At 49.0% G+C, this 21,679-nt stretch overlaps 2 protein-coding genes across 3 annotated transcripts in view; one reads left to right on the forward strand and one right to left on the reverse strand.

The window, feature by feature from the left end:
- ADAM19 (ADAM metallopeptidase domain 19) overlaps positions 1–4,238 on the forward strand; it is an 80,821-nt gene extending 76,583 nt beyond the window's left edge. The window contains exon 23 of the mRNA XM_027077829.2: positions 600–4,238. Coding sequence (XP_026933630.1) covers positions 600–653 — 54 coding nt within the window. The 3' untranslated portion in view covers positions 654–4,238. The remainder of the gene's footprint in view (positions 1–599) is intronic.
- Positions 4,239–6,191: 1,953 nt separating this feature from the next.
- NIPAL4 (NIPA like domain containing 4) lies at positions 6,192–20,961 on the reverse strand. 2 transcript variants are annotated; one of them, XM_027077818.2, is made up of 6 exons: positions 20,662–20,959; positions 17,052–17,291; positions 13,808–13,864; positions 12,551–12,641; positions 9,649–9,809; positions 6,192–8,613 (listed from the first exon to the last, which is right to left on the reverse strand). In XM_027077818.2, exons 1-6 carry the CDS (start codon positions 20,696–20,698, stop codon positions 7,985–7,987), a joined length of 1,215 nt encoding a protein of 404 aa, XP_026933619.1. In that variant the 5' UTR covers positions 20,699–20,959; the 3' UTR covers positions 6,192–7,984. The 2 variants fall into 2 exon arrangements, with proteins under 2 accessions (XP_026933619.1, XP_053055622.1); XM_053199647.1 differs by lacking the exon at positions 17,052–17,291 and having other exon boundaries at positions 20,662–20,961.
- Between the last annotated feature and the right edge of the window lie 718 nt (positions 20,962–21,679).

Consider the following 21,679-nt stretch of genomic DNA (forward strand, 5'->3'; position numbering starts at 1 on the left):
TTAAATTAGGGTTAGAGTTTTTTTTCTTTCATATGAAAGGTGATGCTTAGGAGTCTGAACTGTGGTGCCTTCAAACCTGGATCTGCAACTGGCCAGCCGAATAGCCCTGAGCAAATCATTCTTGAGTCTCAGCTTCCTTCTCTGGAAAGAGGCAATAAGAAGCAGCAGTAGTCTGCCCCATCAGGCTGCTGTGAAGGTCAAGGCAGTTAGTTTATATACACTGCTGGCTAGTGAAAGGCTATTTACAAATGGCCCATCTTCTTCCCTCTCCCCTGGGGCTGACATGTTCTCAGGCTGCCAGTCCTGGAAGTTGGGGCAGAGGGGAGGAGGCAAGGAAGCTGGCCGACTGCCCTCTGTTCCCACCAGGCCTGGGAAATGTGTAAACTGAACTGCAGCTCAGGTTGGGGGCACCACCTCACCTCTCACTGGAGGGTTGATAGTCTGGACGCACAGGCACGGTGACACATTTCTACGGGAAACCATTCCTAGCTGACGGTCTATCCTCCTGACCTGTCAAAAGCAAGAGGACAGATCCCGTTGACCCCATTGTTCAACATTTAGCTGATCTCTCTCTCCCTCCCCTTTCTTTGTTTCCACAGTTTCCTGAATACAGATCACAGAGGGCTGGGGGGATGATTGGCCCGAAGATCTAACCCCTCTAAAGGGGTTTCTGCCTTTCCTTGAGGACTCTGAACCCCACCTCATCCCAAAGGATCCGTGGCCATGGAACCTGGAAAAAGCATGTCTGGCCACCTCCAAGCTCCTCCTCCCCTCTTTCCTTCCTCCCAGAACCACCGCATCTCCAAAAATCTCCTTCTTGACTCAGTGCCTCCTTGGCTTCCTGGGAGGCCCAGAGAGACTACTGTCCAGTGGCATCAAAATGTTGTTTTGTGCAATATACTGCCCCAGGGAAGGGAGGAGAGAACGCAGATGAAGACAAATGGAAGCTTCTCCTCCAACCTCCCTTGGCTTGACCTGTCACCTCAGAGGTGCCAGTGGGGATGGTCTGGGCTGTATGACCATACAGGCCCAGCTGGGAAAAGTCCTGTTCGGCCCTTCAGCCCACGACTTGGCTTGGAGAAGCCATTCATCCACATCCTGTGGTGGAGGGAATACATGAGAGCTTTCCATTTCTTCTATCTCTCTTGAAGGTCCCAGGCTTGACGGAGGCTGGGCAGTTACTCATCCCTTTTAGCTCTGAGATTGAGAGGGGTCAGGCCAGCCTCCACCGTGGCCCTGTCCAGGGCCTGGTCGAGGCCACCACTCCTGGCTCTGTGGCCACATGTGAGCAAGTGAAGTCTGCTCCCCTCCCACCCCTCTAAACCCCCACCTCCCCTTATTCACACGGGTCGCCCTGACTCCAACAGGTACTATTTGTGGGCAGTATAGACAGCAGAGGGAGCACCAGGCTTGGGCCTCCTCTGAGCCAATGCCAAAGGTTGTGGCTCTCACCTCGGGATCATTCTTGGTTGCCTTTTGTTTCCTTGTCTTAATAAGTGCCCGGCGCTTTTGATTTCTCCCTTCAGAAATTTCTCCTTCCCCACTCAGATCTACCTAAGGAGTGGTGCTGCGGTGAGTGGGTCTTCAGCAGTCCCAGCCTCCCAGAGACATGGTGCTTGTGAGTTACAAGTGAGGGTCCTGCTGCAAGGGTTGGCCACTGGATTTCCTATGTGGTTCTCACGGCTCTTGACCAGAGGACACTCAGGCCATGGCTGTGGGGGTCGAAGCTTTTTTTTCCCATTGGGTTTTGTGACCTCAGCAGAGTGAGGGTGTCTTACCCTCTACTCCCTGGTGGAAATCTAAGTAAGGTCCTCAGGGAGGGCAGCAAAGGGGGCAGAACCCCAGCCTGTCCCTAGGTCTGGTTACTGATTGGAGTGACGGTTGTTGCCCTCTGAGCAAAGAGCTGACCTGTCCCTAGAGATCTGTAGAGAAGTAGCAGTCAGCAGTCTTGATGGAACAGTCAGAGCTGGAGCCACCAGGCTTTTTATCATCCACTTCCTCGTGTTCTTTCTTCTGGTCACTGCCTTTATCTGACTTTTTTAGAAAGAACTCGGAGCAGCTGGGAAAATGCCACTGCATTGGGTACTGCCCTCCCCAGAGCAGGAAAGGAAGGCTTTGTGGTGCTCTGCTAAATTGGACAACTTGTCACTGGAGATGTTCTCTGGTGGCGGTCTCCACCCCCAGAAGGGTGCTGTGCTGTCCCCACCTCCTGCAGTGAGCCGTTGTTCACGCTTGAAAACCTCAATACAAGGAAGAAGCTTGAGCTTTTACTCCCCAGCCACCAACCCAGGGCCCCCTTACAGTTCTCTGCACACAACAGGTGCTCGATATGTGTTCTCGGGTTTTAGACAAGTGGGAGATTTCGAATGTACCCCTGGGGACACACATGAGGTAGATTTAGAAAGATCTCAGGAAAATGAGTTTCCTTTCCCTCAGGTAGTCTGATATTCATGCGTCTGTCTCCCAGACAAGGGCCCTGGTTGATCCCCATAGCCAGTTTCCACCTTCCTTGCTGCCTGATTAGGTCAGGGGACAGCCTTCCATGTAATTGTGCTACTCCAAATGCCCCAGGCCTCAAGGTTGGGTCCCAGAAAAGTAAAGGTGAAAACACCCTGGCGCAAAAAAAAAAAAAAAAAGTCACCCTTATGCCCACCTGCATGCTTCACAGACGTTCCTGTGGTATGTCTAGCTTTTTTCCCACATACCAGGAGGTCGAAGGCTCTGAAGTGAAAATGCCACAGCCATTGTGGCTGCATGAGCCTTTTGAACCTGAAATCCACTCTCCCTGGAGCCATACCAGAAAGAGTCCTGGGTTGTGTTTTCTTTTTTTTATGTTTTTGTTTTCCGTTATTTTAATACCACCTCTATCCCATAAAATTGTACTGTGAACTGGAAGAAGGTCGAATTTTTTATATTTGATGGAGACTTTTGGTGGCCGGTTCTATTTACTGTTTCACTTCTGGCTGTGTCCAGGGACTGGGAGTCACCGTATTGGCAGGCTGAGCAGGCTGCCCAAGAGTGAGACTGACCACTGCGTGCTCCCTTTTCCTTCCTGTGCCCCTGTGCTGCTTTGAGGTGACAAATAAAAACAAATATGGCCTTAGGTTAAAAGGGATTTTATTTGAAAGGATTACTGCAAGACAAGGAAAGGGAACTTGCATTCGGGGCAGGGTGCTGGCAGTGGGGGGAATGCTCAAGTGAGCTCTTGTAAGATCTGCAAGTATCTCAAAGCTCATAAAGGGGCCTTTTATTTGATAGGATGGAGTGGATGTGACTGGAAAGAACTGCAGTTGGAGCATCCTTGCACTCAGACTCCTTGTGGGGGGCTGCTACAGAAGGGCCGTAGGTTGGCTCAGGCTGAGGGTGGGCCCAAGTTCAGAGTCTGGTGGGGAGACGAGCCTAGCTAAAGCTGGTGGAGTTAACCAGTCCTTTGTTCAGATGGAGCTGTATGGAAATCTTTTTAAAAGCTAACTTAACCTGCCAGTTTTACAGCCCTGTAAATGTTTTTCTTAAGAACCTGGGAGCCATCTCTGAAAAGTAAACCTCAAGGGACCGCAAGGAAGCTAGCATCCCCATCCGCCTGTCTCAGTGGGAGTTTTACCCAGGAGCCGACTTGCTGTCGGTTGTTTTTAGCGTTGTTTACTTCTCCCTGTAAAAACCCTTTTCTGCCCCAGCTCTGAGATGCCTGCAGATCCTATAGTATTGTGAGAGCCCCTTCTCCATACTGCAGTAGCTCCTTGCTGTCTCTTGCCATAATCCTTTTGAATAAAACCTCCCCTTACCTATGTCCAAATTTGTTCTTTTTTGGCAAAGGGTATGGAAGACTTGTGTGATTTAAATGGGGGGCCAGCTCTAAAGTCAGGATTGTGTTAAATGTGTATATAACAGCTCTGCTGGCTACCCAAGAAAGCCAAGGGAACACCAACTGGAAAGGTGCCCCATCCCTAGGGAAGCTTGCTAAGAGGGGTTCTGCAGAATCCAAGCCAGTGTCCCCAGAGCCACCCTTCTGCGCATCCTCTCACACCATCCGCTGTGTGTACGTCTGTGTCTGGGATCTAGGGCATGTGAATTTTCTTTTTATTTGGAGATTGTTCACGGAAAACAGATCCTCTTCTCTCTTGTCCACCTATTAATTGTTTACAATATTTGTACATCTATGCAAAATACTTGAATGGGCCATGGTGCCTTTTTCCCCCCTTGTTTGTATTTAATTAAAATAAATTGTCATTCGAAATGTTGTCTGGTTTGGCAGTTCTTTTTTGTTGGTGTTAATCTCCCACTGCTCAGCCTGGATAGGGTCCATCTCATGAGGACTCCTCAGAAGAGTTCCCACAGAGACAACCAGTCCATCTGTGAGGCCACAATGAAAGACCCAAAGCCACAGCAAAGGGTTTTCCCATGACCAGTTGAGAAGGGCTGCTTACCTTTGTACCTGGACACAGGCTAGTCTAGTTTAATTAGGTTTGGGGTCACTAGAGGCACGAAAGAATGATCCTGGGATCGTCTGCTGTGTTTCTCCTCAGGCTACACTATTGTGCTTGGAGACAGCGAGGACCCTTGGTCAGCCTCCTCATCTTATTGCTAGGTAACACACACTTCCAAATGGGGAGAGTCTTGTTCAAGGTCTGTTGGGCTGGGTGGGCAGGTGCAGAGCCAAGGCTAGGGTTGAGTATGCTTTCTGATTCCAGAGCCCTATGTGATAACAACTGCCATCCATTAGTGCCCCTGAGTCCGCAGAAAGATCCCACCCTTATTCTCTCATTTGATCCCTGCCTTGGTTTTGAGGTTCTCTAAGAGAGAATCATAATAACCATGCTAGGAGGTAACATTTACTGAGTACTTAAATTATGCTAGGCATTGTATGTTACTGTCTTTCTGTACATTACCTCATTTAATCTTCACAAAAGCCCTGGGAGGTCTTTGGTATCTGATATTTTTCTAACTTCTCAGGATTTTGAGACTGCCTGAGGATATCAAATGCTTTGACTACTGAAATGCTTCCTCATGAAATCAGCCCCCACCCAAACACCCCTGCCTGTTTAACATCCATCATCTAAACTACCCACTGTGTCTACTCTGCCAGCCGATCTCTGGGTTGATAGTCATAGATTGATCAGCAATGCAATACGCAAAGCCTGGTTGGACAGACCTGGTTCAAATCCCAGCTCTGCTGCTTACTAGATGTGTGGAAATGGATAAATTCCAGAACCCGGGGCCTTTTTTTGCTACATGGCGGGAGTAATACATACCTCAAAAGTGTGATCATACGCGAAGTGCTCCGTGTGAAAGCACCCACCTGTGCCTAGCCTGGGCTAAGTGCTCAGAGACTGCTGACTACATCAGTTTTTGAGTTGCCCTGCTGAACATGCCAGGGTTTTATTTATATCTGCTCTGGATTGAGAGTTGGCTCCCAAGACAGTTTGGGCAAAGGAACAGTATTGCTCCTTTATTCAACAGATGATTTTTATGAGTGCCAACTATGTGTTCGGCATTGAAAACAAGCAGCAAATAAAGACCAGATCCCATGAGGCTTATACCCAGACAGGGGAAGCAGCATGGATCACAGGAAAAGGAATGAGCAAAGTAGTGCCAGACTTAGTTTAGTGCTTCGGAGAGACGCATTGCCTGGTGGGTAAGACTATAGACCCAGAGCCAGATATCAACTTGGACTCTTCCTGGCTGTGTGACCTTGGGCGATTACATAACCTCCCTGAGACACTTTCCTCAAAAATAGGGCTTAAAAACATATCTACCATGGGGCGCCTGGGTGGCTCAGTCAGCAAAGCGTCTGATTTCGGCTCAGGTCATGATCTCACGGTTCATGGGTTCGAGCCCCACATTGGGCTCCATGCTAACAGCGCAGGGCCTGGAGTGTGCTTCAGATTCTGGGTCTCCTCCTCTCTCTCTGCCCCTCTTTGTTCATGCTCTCTCTCTCTCAAAAATAAATAAACATTAAAAGTTAAAAAAAAATCTACCTGGGGGATTTGTGAGGACTTAAAGAATCCACATAAAGCTGTTCATACTATGCCTGGCTCCCAGTATGGGCTCAGGTATTAACAAGGGATGAATATTTTCAACCGACTATTCCCCAAACAGCCTTTCCCACTGTAGTGAGAGTGTGCCTGTGAAAGTTACTGTAGGGACTTACTTGGCAGTCACAACCCTCCAGAGATCAGAGACCAGCCCCCCAGCATTAGACAAACCAATTTAATTGTTCTGTGTCCGATGAAGGCAAAGACACAAGTATAAAGTAAACATACCCAGAGGTCTTTTTTCTTGACCCTGTAAACCATGCTCTTAGGGCCCTTAGATTACTGCCTCTCTCAAGATCCAACATGTTGCACTGATTTTAGTTACAGACAGAAATCCACATTCATTGAAAACTGGAGATTTGAGGCTGGAGGTGCAGGAAGCTAGTGTATTGGTCAGCCGAGCCTTTAGAGCTTCAAGGCCAGCAAGAGTCTGGGCCGGGCTTGGCTGTGCTTAGGGCATGGGACATCAACGCAGGACACAGGTACGGGGTTATACAGGGGAGGCTCTGCACCCACTTGGGGGCTGAGGATCAAGCCTTCCCTCTTTATAGATATACTGGCTCTCTTCCCCTTCAATGGCCCTTCTACCAACTCCCACACTCTTGCAGCTAGAAAGAAGACAGGAAGGGAATTATCTCTCTCCCTCTCTCCAGCTGCTCTTGTTTTTTAAATGCGTCTGGCCAAATGTGAGGGGACCAAAGGCAGTCCCCAAAGTAGATGGTGTTGGAGCAGCCATGACCTGCTGCTTCCCAAGGTGGGTAGCTCATCAATGGCATTGAGGACTTTGTGGCCATCTGATCAACAGCCAGAAAACACCCATGCCAAGCCTACACCCCACTTGGTCACGGAAGTTCAAAGCTGATCCCACTGCTCAAGCCTCTAAGGCTATAGCCCAGAAAGTACCCAGAGCCCTTTTCACCTGGGTTCTTGGGCACCAGAATAAACACAAAAGTCATCCCTGGTTTCTAGAGGGCCTGTGGCCGCTTTCTGCCAAATTCTGACATTGCTCCTAATTCTCCCCATCTCCCCAAATCATATTTTGGTTTACTCCTTGAGGAAAAGGAAAGTGCATTCTGCCAAATGCTATTTTGACAGCCAGACTACTTTTAAGAGCAGTGCAAATGCTGTTCTCTTTCTAGAGGGAGGCAAAATGAAACACTGGGTTGGGCCAGCAGAGCTTGGCTGTAGAGGATCATTGTCCTTGTCATTTTGTTTTTTGAGTTCTAAGGTAATTGCCTGAATGTCTCAGTGACAACTCCTTAGGACAGAGAGGGAGACGGAAGGGGCAGGGATGGGGGTAGAGTGGACGGAAGTGAAGATGCTGACCTCCCGGCTGGAGTGCTCCGGGAATGGGGCTGGTGGAAATGTTCCCTGAGACATCAGGTGGTTTTCACAGTAAGAAGGTCAGCTGAGGTCATGCTGTTGTCTCCGAAGAGGAAGTAGCAAAAGCAGCAAGACGTCTCACATTAGTTGTCAGCTCTGGAAGGGAGGTGTGACGAATTGCTCTCGGGGCCTCCAGGAGCCAGCTGCACTTTGTCCTTGGGCTGAGGAATGGGATTCAGTCTCAGGAGAACCAGTGCTAAGTATTTCCTGACGACAGGCATCTCAGGGAAGTTCTTGGCCTGTGCTACATTCAACGGGTCAAATTCTATCTTCTTCCCAACAACACAGAGATGGCACTGAGGAAACAAGTGGGAAGGGAGGTCCAGGGGACCTGCTGGCACCAACATCAAGTAGGGTATTTGGTCACTGAGGCTGTTTCCATGAAGTTCTGCAACCACCGCTCACTGGGTAGGGATTTTCCTTCTGGAAACAATGATGAGGTATAAATGAACATCTCAAGAAAAGAGAGCCTATCGGTAACAGTTGTTCTGAAAATAACCAGGTGGCTCTGGAATTGAGAAGTCAGGCTGTACTGTAGTGCTCATCTTCTCACTCTCGTATTCCACACTTTAAGAATGGATTATAAATACTCTGGGCTTCTCTTCTGGTGATGGGGTGCTGGAGAGTTCTATATTGTCTACAAGGACATTCTTGTCTTCTAGTCTAATGACAGTGGGCTCAGGGGTGGGAGATGGGGTTGGGTTTTTGTGCATGTGGGGCAAGCTGGTCTGGCTGATGTCCAGGTCTTTGAAAGCATGAAGCATGAACACACCCAGAATGATGGTGACAAAGCCAGAGAGGGTGCCCACAATGTCCACTACAGACATGCTGTACCATTCCTTGAAGAGGATGACGGAGGAGGTAACCACCACCGTTGTGAAGAACACATAGTAGATGGGGAACACCAGGGAAGTATTAAAAATGTCCAGTGCCCTGTTCAGGAAGTTGACCTGAGTGCTGAGAGAAAGTGCCAGGATGAGGGACAGGATGTAGGGGAGGGGATGCCTCACAACTGGCATCCCCTGGAAGAAGTTCTTAATGGTGATGCCCAGACCCTTGACGGCAGACACGGAGAAGGACCCAATCACAGAGCAGATGATGATGTAAACGAGGATGTTCCTTTGTCCATAGCGTGGGGCGATGACGAAGATGAGGATGAGGCAGAACACCAGCAGAAGCACAGCAAACACGATGTACCCTTCAGGAGGGGAAGAGATAGATAATCTGAGCTACGGAGGATGCAATTAGTATCTAGAGAGCCCCTATCCATGGTGATGGGATGTAACACAGTAGGGTTCCAGTCCCATGACACAACTTTTGAATAATTTGGACAAGTTACTAACTAAACCGCAAGACCTCCATTTCCTCATTTGTAAAACAGGGCTAAGAATAGGACCTTTCTCGGGGTACCTGGGTGGCTCAGTCAGTTGAGTATTGACTCTTGATTTTGGCTCAGGTCATGATCCCAGGGTCGTGGGATCAAGCACCATGATGGGCTCCATGCTAAGCATGGAGCCTGCTTGGGATTTGCTCTCTCTCTCTCTCTCTCTCCCTCCCTCTGCCCCTTTCCCCTGCTCTTGGTCTCTTTCTCTCTCTAAAATAAAATAAAATAAAATAAAATAAAATAATAAGTTAAAAGAATGGGACCTTTCTCATAGAGCTTTTTTGGTGGGATTTAATAAGATAATACATGCTACAAGACTATGCCCCCCCAAGTTCCTATGTTGAAACCTAATTCCCAGTGTGATGGTATTTGGACATGGGGCCTTTGGGAGGTGATTAGGTCATGAGGGTGGCACTTTCATAAATGGGATTAGTGTCCCTATAAAAGAGACCCCAGAGAGATCCTTCACTCCTTCCACCATGTAAGGGCACAGAGAGAAGATGGCCATTTATGAATCAAAATCTACCAGGGCTTTGATCTTGGATTTTCCAGCCTCCAGAACTGTGAGAAATAGATCTCCGTTGTTTATAAGCCACCCAGTCCATGACATTCTGTTACAGCAGCCTGAACATACTAAGACAATGCACGGAAAATATTTAGAACCATGCCCGGCACATAATAAACACATGATAAATGGCATCAATACACATCAGGCTGGGAAGCCTGTGAGCTAACCCTAGGACCAGCCCCCCAACTTCCTTTCTTTAGCTTCCCTCTCCTCCAGGTGGCAGCACCTGGCACGGTCAGCACGCAGCCAGACCTTCCCACTCACGGGGGCTCGGAGCCTACCTGTGTCTTTCATCTTGGCAGCCATCTCAATGACGGTGGAGACCTTCTCTTCCTCGGGGGCGTGTATCACCATCACTGTGCTGCCGGCCACACAGATCACACAGCCCAGCTTCCCCAGCAGATTCAGACTCTCTCCCAGGAAGTATGAGGACAGGACAGCACTGCACATGGAAGTGGGAGACAGAGATTAGAAGCCATACTTGTCCCAGTGTCCTGAAGGAAAATGGGGCCTGAGCAAGCGCTCATGGAGAACAGATCAAGGCTCACTGATCTCCTCCAAAAAAACATTTGAAATAGAAACTTATTTAGGGGAGGCTTATGGCGTGTGCTGGAGGAATCGACGTATGTGTGGAGTTCTTTCATTTTAGAGACTAAAAGATCCCCAAACACAAGAGTCGGAAAAGTCCTTCAAAGCACTCTTGTCTAACTTCCTACCAATGAGCACATCTTCTCTTAACATTACAGACTGCTTTCAGACATGGCTTGTAAACCACTGGTGGCAAGCAGCTCGCCCCTGCACAAGGCAAATGGATCTACTGTAGGTTCATTCTAATTGTCAAAAATATGGTAATTTCGGAGGGGCGCCTGGGTGGCGCAGTCGGTTAAGCGCCCGACTTCAGCCAGGTCACGATCTCGCGGTCCGTGAGTTCGAGCCCCGCGTCGGGCTCTGGGCTGATGGCTCAGAGCCTGGAGCCTGTTTCCGATTCTGTGTCTCCCTCTCTCTCTGCCCCTCGCCCGTTCATGCTCTGTCTCTCTCTGTCCCAAAAATAAATAAATGTTGAAAAAAAATATGGTAATTTCTACTCATTGCCCTATTTCTATTCCATGAGCTATACGGAACAAATCTATTCCTTCTTCCGTTTGTATATGCCAACATAAACAACCACAATGACAATTAGAGGCACTGTGTCTTGGGCATATATAATATGTACTAAGTATTAGGCTAGGAACTTTCTACTTATTATATCTCACTCACATCTCACAACTCTTTGAGAAGTAAAATATATTATCCCCATTTTATAGACAAGAAACTGAGTCTTATAGAAATTAAAATAACTTGGCAAGGTCATGCAACTGGTAAGTAGCAAGGCCAGGATTTTAGCTGAATTTCTGTCTAATTATAAAGCCTATGGTTTTTCCTCTATACTTCATTGAAGAGAATTCTTGTGACTTCCCTGAAGTGGGTAAAACACCTCCAGTTCCTTGCTATTCCTTGGTGATGTGATTTTCATTCCCCTCACATCCTCAGATGGCAGAGGTGAGGGAAGAAGGGAGGGAAATGGGGTAAGACAGGTATGATCTCATGGTAGGTTTCTATTTCCTTACAAAGGTAACATTAACTTGGGGTAAAAATCAGTGGCTGATCTAGGAATGAATTCCTCCCCCCCAAATCCTAGTTAAAGATATGAAGAGAGGGGAGATTAATGTCCAAGCTCCTTTGAATGTCTTTTGTCTCTCCTTTAAAACTACCCATAACATTTTACCCGGAATGTGTGTTCAAGAGAGTCTGGTGGCATTAGCACAGGCAGACGTCACGCGATGGAGTATTCCCCTCCTACCCCAACTTCCTGGGAGTAGGAATTTGTAAGTTAATCAGATACACAATAGAAGCATCACAACTACATCAGCCAACTGTACAATGTGAGTCACGGTTCTGTTTGTTTTTGATTGTGTAAACGTTACAAAATTGTCATCAAGATGGTAAAACAAAACAGGAAACTATGGGTGCTGGGTGTGGTCGGCTGGCATTTACCAGGGCTCCCAGGTTAAGCCAATAATCACAGCCAGCTTCAAATGGGGCTCCAAGACCCCCACAGAGGAACTGTGCTTATAGTTCAGGAGGAATGAGGCAATGTGAAGCACACATACTTAGTATCAGTTATTTTAAAAACTATTGGATGTCTGTCAGGCAACACAGCTTAGTGGCTTGAGCACGTGGTCTTTGAAATCAGACTGCTTGGGTGGGAATCCTGGCCTAGCCCCTTAGGACCTGGCTGATCTTGACCAAGTTGCTTAACCTGTCTTGGCTTCAGGTGTCTTCTACTTTCTAGTTAGTAGGGAGGCTGTGAGGATTAAATGAGTTAATACATGGGAAACATTTAGAACATTTAGCACATAGTAAGCCCTCATATGTGTTGGCTATGGTGATTCTTCACTGCCAGTTCTGTACTATGCTCTTTCTTTCTTTCTTTTTTTCTTTGTAACATTTATTTTTGAGAGACAGAGCACGGCTGGGGAGGGGCAGAGAGAGATGGAGACACAGAATCTGAATCAGGCGCCAGGCTCTGAGCTGTCACCACACAGCCTGACTCGACGCGGGGCTCAAACCCACACACCGTGAGATTGTGACCTGAGCCGCAGTTGGACGCTGAGCCAGCCAGGCGCCCCTGCACTATGTGCTTTCTGTGCATCATCTCATTTAGTCCTTGAAGCAATGCCTTCAGGTAGGTAGTATTAGCATCCCCACTGAGCAGACAGGGAAATTGAGGCTTAGAGAAGTTAAATGACTTGCCCATGGTAATGTAGTTACTACATTAGGCAGAGCTAAGGTCAGAACTCAGGGACAGCTAATACAGAGCTCATGCTTTTTAACTTGTATGCTGCTCCTACTGGGGCACGAAAGCATTGACATGAGACAGTCAGCTTGGTGGCAGTGGGAGCCCTTCCAGCTGATCTGGGTTTGGCCTGCCCTTCTATTGCCCCATCGTTAGAGGAGAGGCTAGAGCAACCAGCAGCAAACAATCTACAGATCAGGAGCTCTGAACAGCACAGTGCCTCTTTCTGGGAGCTAATATCGACCCACGTCCCTGACTGCAAGTGGCAGTTGACCCCACTAGACAGTTCCAGACCTCAACAAACTGAAAATAGGAAGGAGGCAGAGACAGCAAGAGGTGACAATAACCTTATGAGGACACTCAGTGCTCCCAGAGGCGTGACAACTGTCGCAGGAGCAAATGCGTAGGCCCCGAAGTTGGCAACCTCTCCAGCAGCCACTAGGAAATGAAGGGAGAAAACAGGGTAGTGTGGCTTCAATGCATCATCTCCAGCCCAACTTAACCTGGGCAGAGACAGCTTCATTCAGTGGTCAACCATTCACAGGATCCCAGACCATCATTCCTTAATGTCTTGATCCTTATGCTCTCCCCATGGCCAATCTGATCAGAAGGTCAGGCCCAGACTATCCTGATCAAATCCTTCCATTTTAGATGGGCAAGCTAGGCCCAGAGTCCAAGGTCACAGGACATGTTTGTGGAAGGATGCTTTCTTGTTCTTGAGGTCTCTTGGCTTCTAGTCCAGGCACGGCTAAATGTATCTCAGGGACTGTTGATGTTTCATCTGTATATATGAGGTGAGTTCTAGAAAATGTTAATTTATCAAATAAAGAAACATTTAATTATTGGTTCTCCAGGTACCAGTTGGTCATGAGGCCATCTCTCGTAGATTGACAGGCAGGTGGTTAGAAAGTCTGACATTCCCAAAGGGCCTAGTTCTCTGCATTTGAGTTTCTAGTTTGCAGACTCCTGAAAGTGCCCTTTCTGTCTCTGCTGGTAGAGAATGACCTGGGTCTGCCCTTTGAAAGTAGATGATGAATGTTATAGCCCTGGCTATGACTAGGGTCAAAACCTGACTTATAAATGGAAAGCTGGGTAATTTTCCATTCAAAAGAATTAGGGTTTGAAAGCCAGAGAGGGTGGGTGGAAAGCGGAGGAAATGTGTGAATGTGCAAATCTGGGCAAACTGCAAGTGGCAGACCAGCCATATTCTAAAGTGAGCCAACACACGGCCTGTGGAATGAGAAAATTGGCTGAGGAGCCCCAGCCTCCCATGTAGAGATCCAAGAGACTCCAACCAGGAGTGATAACTCTCTATGTTTCAAGGGAAGTTGAGAAAAGACATCTTTATCATTACCAGCTCTCTACAAACCTCTCTGGGCTTAAATGTTTCATGGATGAAGGACTGACTTTGGGCTGAGAAAGAGATATGAAATACAGGTAAAATGTTCAACCTGCAGAGATGGTCAAGAGGTTCCCCTTGGGAATCTGGGTCTCAGATTCACACTTGGCACAATGGAGACAGAAAGGCCCCCCTCCGCCCCTCCTTTCATCTCCGCCTCTGCCATCAAAGGGTCACTGTTGTTAGTAAGAAAGAACCCACTTACTGGTGAGAAATCCAGCCCACCACATGGCATCCTTCAGGTAGCCATACCCTCCGTCCACTGTAGAAAGGAATGGACACAAAGTTAGCTTGGCCATGCTCTTTCAGGCACCTTTCCTATCTCTACCTTCACTCCCCAGTCTTGAAGGATTCAATATATGTTAGCTGGTTAGTCCTCTGGGCTTGCTTCTGGGTGAACTTATCCATTCCCCAAGTTTTAAATACCATCTTTATGCAGGCATCCTTATTTCATATGTGTATACTGATCCTTTCTTTGGAGCCCAGATGTATGTTCAATAGCTTAGTTGACATCTCTTGGATCTCCTATAGGCATCCCAAACTCTGTCTTAAATAGAACTCTTAATTTTAAATGCTCCCCACCCACCCACCTACCAAATGAAAGTCAGTAAATGGCACCTCTATGCACCCAGTTGCTTAAGCCACAAACCAGAGAATCACCCTTGACCCTCCCATTCCTCCACCTTCTGCATTCCATCCATTCTGCTAATTCCCTCTCCAAAGAGCATCGCACATATGTCCACTCCACTGCCACCACTCAACTCCAAGGCACTACCACCTCTGGCCTGGGCTGAGGCAATAGCCCTCTATGTTCATCTGATTCCACTCTCATCATCCCTTTATAACCCACTGCCTTCATAGCAGCCAATGAATTTTAAGAATGTAAATCATACAGTCACCCCTCAAGCTTGCAGCAGGCCAATAGCTTCCAAATACTCAGAGGATAAAGCCCCAAATCCTAAATAAGCCAGTTTGTGGTTTTGTCCCTGTTCACCTCTCCAAAGGCATCTCCTACCACTCTTCTTACTAGTATCTACTCACTCAGGCTTTCTTTTAGTTCGTCCAAAATGACAAGCTCGTTTTGGCTTTAAAAACTTTGCATGTGCTTTTCCATGTTGGAAACAGTCTTCTTAACGATATTTGCTTACATATATTTGCTCACTCTACAGGACGTTGCTTGAATGTTTCTTCCCCTAAGATGTCCTCTGTGACCCCTTATCTCTATTATTTCTCCTTGGGATTCTCTTTCATCACACCCAGCTTTTCTCCTTCATGACATTTATTTATAAATTGAATTAATGTATTTATTTTCTGGCATATCTCTCACTAAAATGGAAACACCAGGAAGTCAGGAATTGTGTCTGCCTTGTTCACATGGTGGACTCAGAGCCTGGCACATAGTCAATACTCAATAATAATACTTATGATGATGATGGTTATGATGGTAATAGATGGGTTTTAGACAGTTATGTGAAAATCCAGAGATTGTGTATCGCTTTGTGTAAATGTCTGTTTTTCTAAGAAGGTCTTTAGATCTCATCAGGTTCCTAAAGGACTCAGGATCTTCCATAAAAGGAGCACTGAGAGCATTTTATGCTAAGGGTTGAAATCTCATTAGATAAGGAAATAGCAGATTGGAGGGAAAAAAGGATTCCAGAGAAGCTACCTTTCTGAATGGTATCCGTGATATTTACCCTGCTTTCTCCTGGCACAAGCCAATCTTTTCCTGGCACTTTGGGAGGTCTCTGGCCTTCTGAACACTTGTCAGGACGTGAAGGAGAGAGCAACAAAGACCATTGCTCCTGACTTCCTCCCCACATCTCACAGCTTTCCATTTCAGAGGGCACCTGGCTCTAGCCCTGGATATCCAACTGCCTGCCGGGCTGTCCCACTTAGAGAAGAGTAACACCAACACTCGTGCCAAGCATTTTTGTAAACACACTACCTATCTTCACAACAATACTAGAGGTTGGAACTGCTCTTATCCCCATTTTACAGATGAGGAAACTGAGGCACAGAGAAAGCACTTTCCTTGCCCAGGATCACATCACCAGGAACTGAAGAGCTGGAATTAGAGCCCCAGGAGTCTGCTTCCAAAGCACAGTGTCCCACAGAACACTAAACTGAACATGCCCAGACTTGAACCATCGTCTTCCCATAAACCCGCTCTTCCTGCCTTCTTTATCACAGAAAACAGCACCCTCATCTCCTCAGTTGCTCAAGTCAGAAAGCTGAGTCAGCCTCGACTCTGTTTTCACCATCCCCTGGGAGCCAGTCGACACCAAACCCAGAAAGCTCTCTTGGGACTCTACCACTGTCTCCATTCCCAGGCCCAAGTTATGCTGTCCCTCTCCCCTAACTGGTCTCCTGGGCACCAGTCTTGTCCCTAATCCACCGTCCACCCAGCAACCAGGAATTTTTTCAAATCGTAAATCGAACTATGTCCCTCCCCTGCCCAAAACCTTTGTCACTTACAATTGCACCCAAACTCCGTAGCCCGGTTGGCAAGACCCTTCGCGATCTGGCCCTTCCCCCGTCTCTTACCCCTCGGTGCTCCAGCCATCCTGAACTACTTTTGGCTTCCAATGTCACTCATCCTCTCTCGCCTCTGAGCCTTTGCACTTGCTGTCCTTTCTGCCTGCATTACCATGTCTTCTTCTCTTCTCCTCCACCTTGCCATCTCATCGTTTAGGCCCCAGCTTCCAGATCACCTTTTGTAGAAAACCTCCCCTAACCTTCCAAGCCTGGGCTTTACATGCTCCTCCAAAATAGTCCCAAAGGATTCTGTATTTTCGCCATGACAGATAGCAAGTAACCTACTATGGAACGATTGCCTATTGACTTGCCTGTGTCTCCCACTCAACTCAATGTCCCACAGGGCACTGTGTCCCCATGTCCAGCATGGTATCTGGCACCCAGCAGGCTTGCGGTGAATCATGAGCAAATAAATGAATTCCTTTACACATGATTCCTTTTCTCCAGAATGTTTTCACAGTAAGTCCCTTGTGGACAGAGACCCAGTAATTTTTCTGTAGCCTGTAGCGGCTTCAGTGTGAAGTTAATAGGGCACACCAGTGTGCGGCAATGCTCTGGGCAGAGGTATTTGTATGCCCATTTTGCAGGGAAGTTGAGACTTGCCTATGATGACCTAGCTGGTAAGAAATAAAACTGGACTAGATCTGGGGTTTGTGATTCTCGGCTGTGAGACTTTTCCTTACCTGTAACCCCAATTAACTTATCTTGAAATTCTCCAGAAATGTTGGATTTTAAAGGAACGTCTCCTGCTGGTGGACTGGATTCCCGGTGGAGTTGACAATGAGTCTTTTGTGACCATTTAGGCCAGGCTCACAAACTGTTACAGTGGCCCCCCTATGAAGGGAGGTGCACAGGCCTGGCCCAGGGTCCAGTTGCCCGGCACCCCATGCCCACCCTCCCCCTCAGGACCCTACCAGCCCGTGTGGCCCCCGAGGCCACCAGTCGTTGAAGGCCTTTCTTCTTGAGGATGACACTGCTGCCGATGAGGAAGCTGGACAAGAAGGCCAGGCCCAGACCAATGTAGAAGCCGTAGCTCTGCCTGAACCTCTCCTTCCAGCTGGTAGAGGTGACATTGCTGGGCACCTGGGGGCTGAGGTCACTGACGATCTGGCACAGGACTTGTTGGGAGGAGCAGTAAAGGCTGATCAGGGAACCTGGACAGGAAGACCATGGTAAGTGAGTCATGCCGGGTACACTTGGGTGCTTTCAAGATACTGGAATTGGCGGCTCTTTCAGACCCCATACTTCAGCTTCCAAAGCCCACACAATGGGCCTGAACCTAACAATAATAATTAACATTCACCAAGTGCTTACTCCAGGCTAGGGGCTTTATTTGCATGAACTCATTCAATTTTCATAACCATCTGTCAGGTAAGTGCTGCTTTGAATTCCCATTTCATAGATGTAGAAATGGAAGCCATGAGAGGTCAGGCACCTTGCCTAAGAACACAGACTGTCTGACTCCAGAACTCCAGCACATAACCCCTAAGGTGTACTGATGCTCCCCATACCCAGCAGGGTTCTCAGGCTCTCAAACTCTTAGGCATCATTGCCTCCAACTTCCCACCCTCCACAGGAATCTCCTCGCAGCCTCTGGACTTCCAATAGCTCAGGATCACACAGGGATTTTCTCCTCCAAGAGGCCTCTTCACTTCCATATCCCTACCTCCAGCCGCAGCAGAGACTTCTGACAGGTAACATGAGGGAGTGAGGCCTGCGGGTCCATAGCCCCTTCTAGGCCTGAAGATGACTAATATAAGCATCCCGTTTGTTAGAACGGCCCATTCCCAAGCCATATTTTAAGACCTCTGGTGCTGACAGTCAGTGGCTTGGGCCTCCTTCAGGCCTCAGAGACATTGGTGTCCCTGTCACTCCATGTGGAATCTCTTCAGTTTGCTTTCCAAGTCCTTGAGATCCTGAGAGTCTGAATCAGCCCTCATGCCCCAGAACCGGCCAACCCTTGCTCGCCTTTCTGGCACAAACACCAAGGACAATAGGACAAACTTGGGTGAGGGGCAGACCCTCAGTCAGAAGAGCTAAGCTGCCTAAGTTCAGTGAAACAATATGAAGCACAGCCAATAATCCTCCAGTTCCAGTGCCCACATGGTCCTCTACTCTGAGGCTTTCCAGGAACATTCCTACCACAGAAATGGCACAGTGATCATGTGCAGGGTTTTGGCTGGAGAAACTGGGACCCTGATAAGTTTGGTAACCTGAGTAAGACTACACTCGTGGTAAGAAGAGAAGCCAAATTGTTCCCCAAGTCCGTGTAATGTCAAAACCATGCTCTTAACCGTCACATGTACCCCACAGAGCAGGCAGCAAGGGTGGGGTGGGGTTTCCTTTGGCCTCTTGAGGGTTATTTTAAAATATGAACTTATTACTAACATTTAAAAATCCGATTTCCCCGGGTGCCTGGGTGGCTCAGTCAGTTAAGCGTCTGACTTCCACTCAGGTCATGATCTCGCGGTCCATGGGTTCGAGCCCCGCGTCAGGCTCTGTGCTGACAGCTCAGAACCTGGAGTCTCCTTTGGATTCTGTGACTCCCTCTCTCTCTCTCTCTGCCCCTCTCCTGCCTGCTTTCTCTCTCTCTCTCTCTGTTTCTCAAAAGTAAATAAACATTAAAAAATTTTAATAAAAATCTGATTTCCCAAGAAAATTCAGCTTTTGAGCTGCCTGTGTTCACCTTGTTGAGTACACCATCCCAACCGACAACTGGCTGCAGTTGAGAGTGGTTCCCCCTTAGGAAATGCACCTTGCAATTCCTCAGAGTCCATACCTGGCTCCCTTCAGTCATTCTGGTTATGTGCTCAGCCCCTGTAGGCATCTGAGTTTGTGACCTCTGGTGGTCAAAGGCCTTTTTCAAACCATGGGTCACAGAGCTCCAGGCTGCTGTGCCAAGGATGTAAGCCTGGGCCGGTTTCTCCTCATACCAATTAGAACTACAGGCGAGCCACTAGATGGGCCCCAAAGCCCAAGGTCATGCAGCTCTGGCTTTGGTGTATCTGGAGGATAGAGCAGCATCTTGGTGGAATAAAATAAGGGCAATGTTGATCTTTCTTCCATGGCACAGAATGGCCTGTCTAACCCTCTTACTTGCAGCTGGGAAAACTGGGGCCTAGAGAAGGGGAAGGACTTGCTTGAGTCTCACAAAAACCTAGTGGCAGAGCTGGGTCTGGAGCCCACCAGGGGACATCCATGTGTCTTTCACAGTGGGAGATCTCTCTTCCTGACACCTGTGTCACAATCAAGAGAAGATGAGACATGAAGCCATTTCCATCCTTAATGAAATTTGGTCTGACCTCTTGCTCCTGTTCCTCAGCTCAGACAGTCTAGTCTGGAGAGTTCCCTGAACTCAGGAAATGAGCCAGAGCCTGGGAGGACGTGGGCCAAGGAAGGTGACTCCCAAGAGGAAGGCCAAGCCCATCCCCACGCCCTTCACCTGCCCTCCTGAAGGTGCACCTCCAGGAGGTGGAGCCACGGGGTGAGCTTGCCTGTTTTGGGAAGCACCCTTCGCTGAATGAAGTTTTCCCAGGGGGACAAAAAGAAAATGAGAGAGGCTGAAGGCCAAAGGACATCCAGTTCTGAGAAGGATGCTCATTAGACAAGCGGGTGCTGGGCCCAGTGATTCCAGCTTCTTTTCCAGAATATGCTAGGGCTGGGGAACATATTCTTCCCCAGGGGAAGGTGAGGCTGAAAATGGACTGCATTGTTGGTCAGGAGACCAAAGCCAGCCAACACCCAAAGAGCTGGCTTTGAACACTCGCTGGAGAAGAGAAATTAGAGAAACAGGGCTATCGGACAAGTTACAATTGCAAGAGGCTGTAGGAAAATGGAGACATAGCGGGAAGAGGGAGCACAGTAGTGTGAGTACAGGTTGTAGGATCCAAGGGCTCTAGCTTTATATTCCACTTCCCCCAGCGGATTAGTTTGAGCAAATCATCAGGCTTTTCAGAACTTCAGTTTCTTTCTCTCCAGAAAGGAGACAGAGAGGTGATAATATCTACCTGCCCTCTAGAGTTAAGGATAAATGAAGTAATGCAGGTAAAGGGCCTAGTCTACCACTCGGTTCCCAGCAAGAACTTAACATAAAGCTAAAGGTCTTTCTTATCCCTTCCTGGGTTGCTCTTTCCCTCCTTTCCCTAAAAGGTGTGTGTGGGTTTGGGGGTGAAGCGTCTCTGCGCCCCTCTCCCTTGCCCCAGGGAGACAGGCAGACCGGGGCAGGTAGTAGAATCCGAAGCAACTGTATATGAGAAACAACCACGAGCCCCACCTCCCCCTCTGGTTGACCAGTTGCAGTCAGTGCTGCCCGCCGCCGCCGCCTCCGTCCCCACGCGTCCCTTTCCTCCCAACCCCCCTCTCAGCTACCAGCTCCGAAGACGGGGGAAGTCGGCCGGAACCCCGCTTCTCCCCAGGACTGGCCAGAGCGCGATCCATCCCTCCTCGGTTTGGGCCGCGGCCAGAGAGGACGCGAAGGAAAGGAGCGGCGGCGAAGGGAAGGCGCGAAGCGCGGCCCGCACGCACCGTTCTGGCAGCTGGTGTTGCTGGCCCGCAGCTCCATGGGCCCTTCGCGCACGGACCGACGCGCGGGCTGCTGGCGCCCCGGGTTCCCCGGTGCCGGAGCAGGTGGCCGAGACTCGTCCCCCGCGTGGCCGGCGTGCCAGAGGCTGCCGGGGTCGGCCCCAGGGGTGGAGAGAATGACGCGCCCCAGAGGGGGACGGTCCTCGGGGAGGAGTCACCCAGAGTCTTGGGCAACTCGCTGGGCCGGGGGCCCAGCGCTCGAGCAGCCGGCAGAGGGGCGCACGCCCTCCCGGGGTGCGGAGGCTGCAGCGCTACCGGAGAGGGAGTCACCGCGTCGCGCCCCCGGCGGGAGGCAAGGGGGGCGGGTCCCCGGGCGCCGCCCCTCCGCGACGCCGGGACTGCACCCGGTTGTGTCCCCAGTGTCAGAGAGATGATGGATCCTCAGACGGTGGGAGAGGGGGAGTTTTTTCGGGCGGAGGAAGAAGTGGGGAAAGTGGGGGTTGGAAGAGGCACGGCTGCCAGATGGAGTCCTCCCGGGTCGGGAGGGGGTCCAAGACCCTGGGTTTCTCCCTTCCTGTCTGCCTTCTTGGCTTCCTCCTTCCCTGCCTCCCTGCCTGGTTCATTCATTCAACATAGGTCTGATCTGTGCTGGGCACTCGCACACAACAGGCACACAGTAAGTAGGTGCCCGATAAATGGTCCATACTTGTCTGTGGAATGAATGGATGATAGAAGCTTGGTAAATTCAATGAAAGAAGTATATTTCTTCTTCCCAGTGACTGGAGACCAGAAGGAGGCAGACATATTCTCTGTCCCTGGAGAACCTTATGTATTAATGAGAGAAACAAAATGGGATCTACTACTACCTAGAAACTGGTGTCTTCCAAATCAGCATTAAAAAAAAACAAAAACAAAAACAAAAAAAACTGGATGGGGTGCCTGGGGTAGCTTATTCGGTTGAGTGTCTGGCTCTCGATTTTGCTCAGGTCGTGATCTCCCTGCTCCTGAGTTGGGGCTCCAA

This window comes from Acinonyx jubatus, chromosome A1 (genome assembly GCF_027475565.1).
Source record: "Acinonyx jubatus isolate Ajub_Pintada_27869175 chromosome A1, VMU_Ajub_asm_v1.0, whole genome shotgun sequence".
Classification (NCBI taxonomy): Eukaryota; Metazoa; Chordata; class Mammalia; order Carnivora; family Felidae; genus Acinonyx; species Acinonyx jubatus.